A 9192-nucleotide genomic window follows, 5' to 3' on the forward strand; every position below is an offset into this window, starting at 1 on the left:
CATGTCACCAATGCAATAGCATTCAACAAAAAAGTCAAAGTCAGCTTTATTGTCAAATATGCTAATATGCATGACATACAGCACAGATGAAATTACTGTCCTCTCGGACCCAGCATGCAAGGCACTTATAATTACTGTAACAAACAAACATGAAAACGCCAATTTGCTGGGGGAGAGGGAAATACCTACGCTGTTTATTCTTCATGTTTGACAGTTTAACCCATTTACGCTGAATATGTTAATATGAACACAAATAAAGTCATGAAAAAAACAGTATCAAATAGATTCAAATGTAATATATATAATTAACAAGAATATATATAATTAACAGTTCATTGAAAAATCAAAACAGAGTATCAAATAGATTCAAATGTAATATAATTAACAAGAATATAATTATATATAATTAACAATAATGAATTTGGCAAGAAACAACTGTAATGCATTTGAAAAAGAATATGTTCATATGAACACGCTCTGCATAAATGGGTTAAGATGAAAGAAACACAGCTTCAAGCCGTTTCTTCAGCCGGCTTGATATATATATATATATATATATATATATATTGGATTGGATATGCCTTTATTAGTCTCACAGTGGAGAAATTTACATTTCACAGCAGCAAAGTGATAAAAGGAATGAAAGTAGAAAAACGAAATACATGAGCTGCTGGAAAGCCAGCCACTCTCGCGGCGCCGTCTTGAAGTCAAAAGAACAAAAAAAAACTAAATAACAAATAATATGACAAAACAAAGACACAGAGAGACATTCATTCTTCAGGACTTTGTGATGCCCTCTTTGTGATGACATGAAGCAGTTCTAGATGAAAGAGGAGAGGATCAAAGCGTCTTTCCACCAGCGGATCAGGGACATCATGGTGGAATGTGCACGTCGACTACAAGCGATATATCGATATATATATATATATATATATATATATATATATATATATATATGAGAAGATTTCTTCAGCCGTCATCTGTACTTATTGAAGGTGTTGGTCTCAGATTAAAGTAAAGTCAAGTCTCTTGGATAGGAGGCGAAACGTCCGACACCTTCAAAAAGTACAGATGACGGCTGAAGAAACCTTCTCATCGATATATATATGTGTGTGTGTGTGTGTGTATATATGTATATTGTTCGGAACCGACTCTCTTGGTTAACTTCAGAATTCCGGCTCTAAGAACCGGCTCGTTCGCGAACGACACATCACTAATACACGTCTGATGTTGCTCATTGTGGCCCTCAGTGTGCTTAGGGAGCTTGTGTGTCTGCTGAGACACATGAAAAATTAGAGGGAACATTGATTGTGGCCGGACATTACTTTTACCGATATTTAATTTACCTCGTCGATACTCCCGGACAGTTCACTCACGATAGTGAGTTTATGAGTCCCACAAAGCTTATGAATATGTAGAAAGTGGACACGTGTATCCAATGTTTTATTACAACATTGAACAGTTGCCGTATTGTTTTTTGAAGACAAAGTTGTAGTGTCTGTTGTACATTTTGAATCATATTTAATCATTAGAACATTTGAAAGGGAACATACTATGTCAGTTGTGGTCAGTCATTAAACCAATTTGGGATACAAATTTGAAAGAGCACAGCATATTGTCAAACTGAGGCACAAGATTAATTCTCATACTGTAGTTGTACTTAGAATCTTAACACACTTCTTCTTGATCAATGTTACATGTACAGTTAGTCCCTGGGGAATTGAGGCAGCCGTTGTTCATTTCTTGCTGGATACTTGCTGTCGTCTGCCTGTCATCTTCCCGACGCTGTGTTCGGCGATACATTTTCTTTGAATTATCAGGAGTTAAGATGGCTGAAGTTTTATACAACCACACACAATATCACAATTGTACTAAAATGCGTAGACTTTCATTAATCTAAATCGAAAATGAAACGCATAAGGTTACAAAACAATGATAGCACTTGCTAACAACTGTTGTGTTGGTAGGCTTTCTGCCTACCGGAAGTTAGCGGCCGATCACGTGATCATAACAAATGACGACACACTAGCATTTCCTTGTCTCTCAAGACAAACAACAACAAAAAAATTAGTCGGCTGTCAGAAACGTTTGGATTCTGAGAGTTACATCTTATATTGTAAACAACGATCTTGTTATACGCTATCTACAGTAAATTCAGTTTGATAAAAAAAGAGGTAAAAAAGTGTCCCCTTGTTTCCGTATTATAACTTCCGATTTACAAGGAACGCTACTTCGAGACGTCATTTGGGCGGGGTGGCAAGGTGGAAACCAGACCGACCACCATTTTATAACGCCGTAGACTTTTAACTTTTGCGTCTCGGGGAATACTTGGAAGCTATTTTTCTGACATGGGTAATCGGGTAACCCGTGAAGACTACGAATGGGTCTATACAGACCAGCCACACGCGGACAGGAGAAAAGAAATCCTTGGTGAGTTAGCTTTTCTTTGCAAGTTAGATAATTCATGTCGTTTGAGCGTAGTCGTTGCCGTGTCACTGGAGTTAAATAAAGATCGTCCCCCGATTCCATCAAGTAGCGCCATTTAAACCAATTTACCCCCATAGAAGCATATTTAGTATAAAATGTTAGCGAACGCATCTGGATCAGTGGACGCAAACGTGATAACGTCCATGCGATTTCTACCTCTGTGCGAGTGGATGTGATGAGATGTCATGTGAAGTGATGTACTAAATGTACGCGATATCGGTCTGACAAGATCTCCGAGTCTTATTGTGGAATAGTGCAGTCGAGCAACGAAGAAGTCATGCCAACCGCCACAGCGATTGTTAATATTGTGCATTACGGTAATCAGCCACCCTCCTTCTAAAGTTGAATAACCAATGCATGACAGTGCTTTGGATTTAATGTCGTGTTATCAAATACTTCTTTGCAGTAAGGTAAACCAGATCTCCGCGATTGAATGTAAACTGTCTCGGGATTTCACTGATAAATGTTATGGTGTTGTTACTGCCGAGAGGTTAATTGTGAAAGTGGAAAAAGCTAGCAACCACTCATTTGACGACAATGTGGTTAAAATCTTAGGGAAAGAAAATAGACGGTTTGAAAGGGGAGTAAAATAAGCTATTTTCATAAAACAGCAAAACCCTTCACTAAATCGCCATGGTGGGGTGAGGTTCAATTTGGACCGTTCGTACAACCGACTTCTTGTGCAACATTGGCTTAGTTATGCTGATGAGGTGATACCGAATCAAATGGGGCAATCAGGCCAGTCGTAGACCCCATACTCAGGCAGGACAATAGAAGTAATCAGTAAGGACAATAGAAGTAATCAGTGTAGCCGCAGTCCTCTGCTGCCCCCAACCTGAGATCAGGGACCAATTATAGCAGAGTCTGGCACCGCCACGTCTGGACAGTAGGAATATATATCTTCTTCTTTTCCTTTCGGCTTTTCCCTTCCAGTGGTCGCCACAGTGAATCAATGTCCTCCATCTTTAGAGGTTTGATCCACATGCTCAGTAGGGATATATATATATATATATATATATATATATATATATATATATATATATATATATATATATATATATATACACACAGTAAAGTCTCGTTATATCGATATTCAAGGGAGTCCGAAAAAATATCGATATAACCGGGACTATCGATATATCCGACCCTGTTTGCATGTAATTTTCTCCGTGCGTGCATAGAAATAGTATCGATATAACCGGGACTATCGATATATCCGATATCGATATAACGAGACTTTACTGTATATATATATATATCTATATATAGGGCCAAAACTATCAGCAAAAGATTTTAGTTCGCTGACGAAGCCTCTTGGAGGAGAGGCGAAACGTCCGACACCTTCAAAGAAGTACAGATGACGGCTAAAGAAACCTTCTCATCGATGGAACACTCCTGTACGACTGAGAGCTTACACAGATGTGAAAATGGAAGCCAACGCACAAATGTTCTTGACAATAATGTTTATGCCACTCCACGAGTCTCAATGAGGCATTCTGATCAAATTGTGGAAGATTTGTTAAATTGAAAAATCATTTTGCAATGAATGAATATAGCCTAGCTTCAGAAAACAGGCAAGCAGTGATTGTTCATGATGGGGCAAAAAAGATCACACCCTGAGTTGAATCATAATGGAGGGATTTTGCTGCTTAACTCCTCATCAGATCCTCATCCTCCCTCCACCTCTGTATGCCCTCTGCCCGTCTCACCACGATGGCGTGCAGAGCTTTCAACCGCTCCGCTCCCAAACTCTGGAACTCACTTCCACCCAACATCCGTAGTATTGACTCCCTTCCTACTTTCAAATCTCACCTCAAAACCCACCTGTTTAAACTTGCTTTCACGGTCTAGTCTAATCTGATGTTTTATTATTTATTGTTTTATTGTTTTATGTATTGTTTTTATTGTAAAGTGTCCTTGGGTGTTCAGAAAGGCGCTTGTAAATTAAATGTATTCTTCTTCTTCTTCTTCTTCTTCTTCTTCTTATTATTATTATTATTATTATTATTATTATTATTATTACACAAATGCTTTGATCAGAGTGGCATGTTTAGACAAGAGCATATTGCCTGATTATGGGGTCTACGACTGGCCTGATTGCCCCACTTGCTCTGGTATGTAAATTAAATGTATTATTATTATCACCTCATCAGAATACCTAAGCCTATGTGGCCTAAGAAGTCCGTTGTAAGAACGATCCACATTAAACCTCACCCCACCATGGCGATTTAGTGAAGGGTTTTGCTGTGTTATGAAAATCGCTTCTTTCATTCCTCTTTCAAAACCATTTATGTTCTTTCGCTAAGATTTTAACCTCATTGTCGTCAAATGAGTGGTTGCTAGCTTTTTGGTGCATATGTACTGCCAATCGAGGCCCACTAGTATTATCCCTGCGATGTTGATAAAGTCTTTTTTTGAGAATTTGTTTAGTCTCCCCAATGTATTGCACTTTGCAATTTTCATTCTACAATGTATTGAATAAACTACATTACTTTGTTTTTCATTTGGCAGCCTATCTTTTGGATGCACTATTTTTTTGCCTTAAAGTGTTCATCGGATAGAAATAAGTAGGATTTTTTTTTAAGTCGTAAAGATTACACTAGGAAAAAAGTGTGTGTGTGTTTGTGTACACAACTGCATATGTTTTCATTCAATTTTTTCTTTTCTGTCCCACAGCGAAATATCCACAAATCAAGTCCCTAATGGGTCCTGACCTCAACCTGAAATGGATTGTATGCTTGATGGTGGCTGTCCAATTTTTAGCTTTTTATTTCATCAAAGATATGGACTGGAAATGGGTTTTGTTTTGGACTTACGCTTTTGGGAGCTGTATCAACCATTCAATGACTCTTGCTATCCACGAAATCTCCCACAATACTGCTTTTGGAAACAACAAAGCCATGTGGAACCGATACTTTGCCATGTTCGCCAACCTCCCAATTGGCTTGCCCTATTCTGCCTCGTTCAAACGGTATCACTTAGACCATCACCGCTACCTTGGAGGAGATGGTGTTGATGTAGACATCCCGACTGATTTTGAAGGCTGGTTTTTTTGTACACGTTTCCGCAAATTCATCTGGATTATTCTTCAGCCTCTTTTCTATGCCATTCGACCTCTTTGTATCAACCCGAAACCTATAACACAGTTGGAACTGACCAATGTTTTTGTTCAACTCATCTTTGATATTTTGCTCTTCTGGGTGTGCGGGGTCAAGTCTGTGGTGTACATGTTGGCTGGCTCCTTGCTAGGTATGGGTATACATCCAATCTCTGGTCACTTTATCGCCGAACACTACATGTTCCTTAAGGGCCATGAAACCTACTCCTACTATGGCTGCCTCAATCTGCTCACCTTCAATGTTGGCTATCATAATGAACACCATGACTTCCCCAGCATCCCGGGAAGAAGGCTCCCTCTGGTACGTATACTTGAACATGTCACTAGTAAGACGTCTGTGTAAGCTCTCAGTCGTACAGGAGTGGTCCATCGATGAAAAGGTTTCTTCAGCCGTCATCTGTACTTCTTTCTGTACCCTCGGTGGTCATTTCACAAATATCAAAAGAAAAGAATAGGGAACGAAACCCAAAATTCTAAAGATACTAAAAGGGGGAGGGGTAGCAGTACCTTACATTGCAGGGGTTTGTGAAAAACTACAGAGTCCTTTGACATCACAAAATTCCTACTTATTTGAAACCGATAAACACTTTAAGAAACTGTCCTTGAGCCTGCTCTCATGCTATAAAAGTGTCCAATGGCATTGTTGAGTATTGTCATCATGATGCTGGCATTATCTAAGACACAGGTGTCAAAGTCAAGGCCCGTGGGCCAAATCCGGCCTGCCACATCATTTTTTTCGGCCCGCGAAAGCAAATCAAACTTGTTAAATTCCATGATGATTGCTAAAATCTGAGACAAAAATTCATATTTTTGGATGTCAACCACAATAAAAGTCATTATTCTTGACTTCAGATTTGAAAACGAGTTATTCATTAATTTGCTGTGTGCTCTATATGTAATATTTGAAGGGATTTAAACATCCCCCAAATTCATAACGGCCCTCGAGAGGAAACCATAACTACAATGTGGCCCGCGGCCAAAAATGACTTTGACACCCCTGATCTAAGACAACATGAACATATGGAGGTGTCAATGTGTGAAATTAGAATAATACAATCTATTTGTTCTACAGTAGTACCTCTACATATGATATTATGTTCTGGAAATGACTAAAAAAGATGTATAGATGCATTTTCAATGTATAAATGCATCTGTTCCAAACCGCCCTCCACCTCCCACACCTCTGATTTCAACATAAAAGTTAAAGCAGAAAGATTAATCAAAGTATCTAACAAATACATATTACAATTGGATTAGCCTTTAATAGTCTCGCAGTGGAGAAATTCATGCTTTTCGATTCCCAAATACATTTGGGAATGGCAGTGAATAAGTTAAGAGACTTTTGTAAGCAGAGGCACCAGTGTATTCACATAGTAAGGTTGCCTCTCCTCATCAAAGCTAAGTTATTCACTCACTATTGACAATTCCACCGTTTCTCCCTCCCATCAGGTCAAAAGCCTCGATCTCATCCTTGACAGCACACAATCTTTCCACTCCCATATAAATAACTTAGCCCGATCTGCGTACTTCCATCTACGCAACATCAATCGTCTTTGCTCGTCTCTCACCCCTCACACCACTGCTATCCTTGTTCATAGTCTTGGATTGACTATTGCAATTCACTTCTCCTTGGTGTCCCTCAGAAACTTCTCCACAAACTTCAACTCGTCCAGAATTCTTCAGCCCAGATCATCAGCGGAACCTCATCCTTTCACCACATTACCCCCATCCTCCAGGAGCTCCACTGGCTCCCGGTCAAATATAGAATCAACTTAAAAATTCTTCTTTATACATTTAAAGCTATCCATAACCTTGCCCCCCATACCTATCTGACCTTCTTCAAATTTCTATTCCCTCTCGTTCTCTCAGATCCTCTTCCTCCCTCCACCTCTGTGCCCCCCCCTACCCGTCTCAGCACGATGGGGGACAGAGCTTTCAGCTGCTATGCCCCCAAACTCTGGAACTCACTTCCTCCCAACATTCGTAACATCGATTCTCTTCCTACCTTCAAATCCCATCTCAAAACAAACCTATTTATAATTGCATTTTCTGTGTAGTTGTATCTCTTGTTTCTATTTATAATTGTATTTTATTTATTGTTGTATTTATGCTTGTCTGTGACTGTAAAGTGTCCTTGAGAGCTTTGAAAGGCGCTTGAAATAAAATGTAATATTATTATTATCACCTCAGTTAGAAAATTAACTCCATGTACAAAAAACATGAAAAGGAGTCATCAAAAATGATTTGCCATGGTTCAATATGATTAGCCAAGCGTTACAAAAATATGATTTCTTACCAAGGAATGTTTGAATATGATTTGTATGGCTAGTTAATCACATGTTAGTTTTCTTTACTCGTATACAATGGTCAGTTTTGGGCTTGCTCTCCTAATTCTCATTTTATTCTATTCCAATTTTTCAGGTCAAGAAAATAGCTCCAGAGTATTATGATGACCTTCCTCAATACACATCATGGGTGAAAGTGCTATATGACTTTATCATGGATGATACATTAAGTCCGTACTCTCGTGTCAAGAGGAGGCTGAAAGGAGATGTCAAACTGGAGTAATTTCAACAACGAGAGCTTCTTTGGAACAAAAAACAAACAAACAAAAGAGGCGTTTTGTTCACTTTTTAATATAAAGGTATTAACATTCAAAATGTTCATTTCTCCCCACTCCCCCTTTTTCAACACACAAGAAAATATTTAATGATCAAGGTCTGAAAGCCAATTTATATGCTATAATTCATGCACAGTGTTTAGGATGTAAATCGAAGAAACTGATGAGATATTTGCAACTGTTGAAGGACATTGTTGTTTATGCCTGATGTGTAGGTCAAATATTTTACTGAAATTAAGACACATAACAAAGATTTAGTTGCAAGTAAACCCTTTTTTGACATTTTAAGGGAAGAAAAACTTAAGCCAATGTCAGTGTGTGTTTTCAATATTTTAAATGTGTTCTGCAAAGAGTTTTGAACAGTGTTTCCTTTACGTCTTGACTTTCATTCTTTCATGTGCCGCAGCATTTTAACATCTTTTCTTTCATCAAATGTACTCATGAAAGTAATTTAACACATTAAAAAAAATAATTTAAATTAGTCTTTGATTACTGATAATTGTCTGCTTCATTCATGTTTTCATTAAAACTTAATTTAAAAATTTGCATTGCTCATGTTTTATATACAGATGGATATGGTGTATGTTGACAGATACTAAAACACAATTCCAGTTAAGTATGCAAATTATGCTTAACCTTTATCGAATGAAATACACTACAAACACAATAGATACATACACTGCAGTTCAAAATAATAGCAGTACAATGTCAATAACCAGAATATCCCTGGTTTTTAGTTTATTTATATAGTATATTTCTTAGTGTTAACGTGCCATACAAGTTACCTGTAGATGCAGTAGATTCTCAGAAAACAAACAAGACCGAGCATTCATAGGCTTGCTCCAAGGCTGTGCAATTGGGCAAATACAGTGATACCTTGGCTTACGAACTTAATTGGTTTTGTCCTCTATTCCTCGCCCCCAGTCTTCGGTCAAAGCCGTACGTAGGGTCGACAGGTGGACAAATG

At 38.3% G+C, this 9192-nt stretch overlaps 1 protein-coding gene across 1 annotated transcript; it reads left to right on the plus strand.

Moving 5' to 3' along the window:
• The first annotated feature begins 2217 nt into the window (after positions 1-2217).
• On the plus strand, positions 2218-8771 carry degs1 (delta 4-desaturase, sphingolipid 1). Its single transcript, XM_089012367.1, has 3 exons — positions 2218-2430; positions 5164-5906; positions 8027-8771. The coding sequence occupies exons 1-3, from the start codon at positions 2349-2351 to the stop codon at positions 8171-8173; spliced, it is 972 nt and encodes a 323-aa protein (XP_088868493.1). The 5' UTR covers positions 2218-2348; the 3' UTR covers positions 8174-8771.
• The last annotated feature ends 421 nt before the right edge of the window (positions 8772-9192 follow it).

Source organism: Hippocampus bargibanti, linkage group LG13 (assembly GCF_051943395.1).
Source record: "Hippocampus bargibanti isolate YZ-2025 linkage group LG13, ASM5194339v1, whole genome shotgun sequence".
Lineage (NCBI taxonomy): Eukaryota > Metazoa > Chordata > Actinopteri > Syngnathiformes > Syngnathidae > Hippocampus > Hippocampus bargibanti.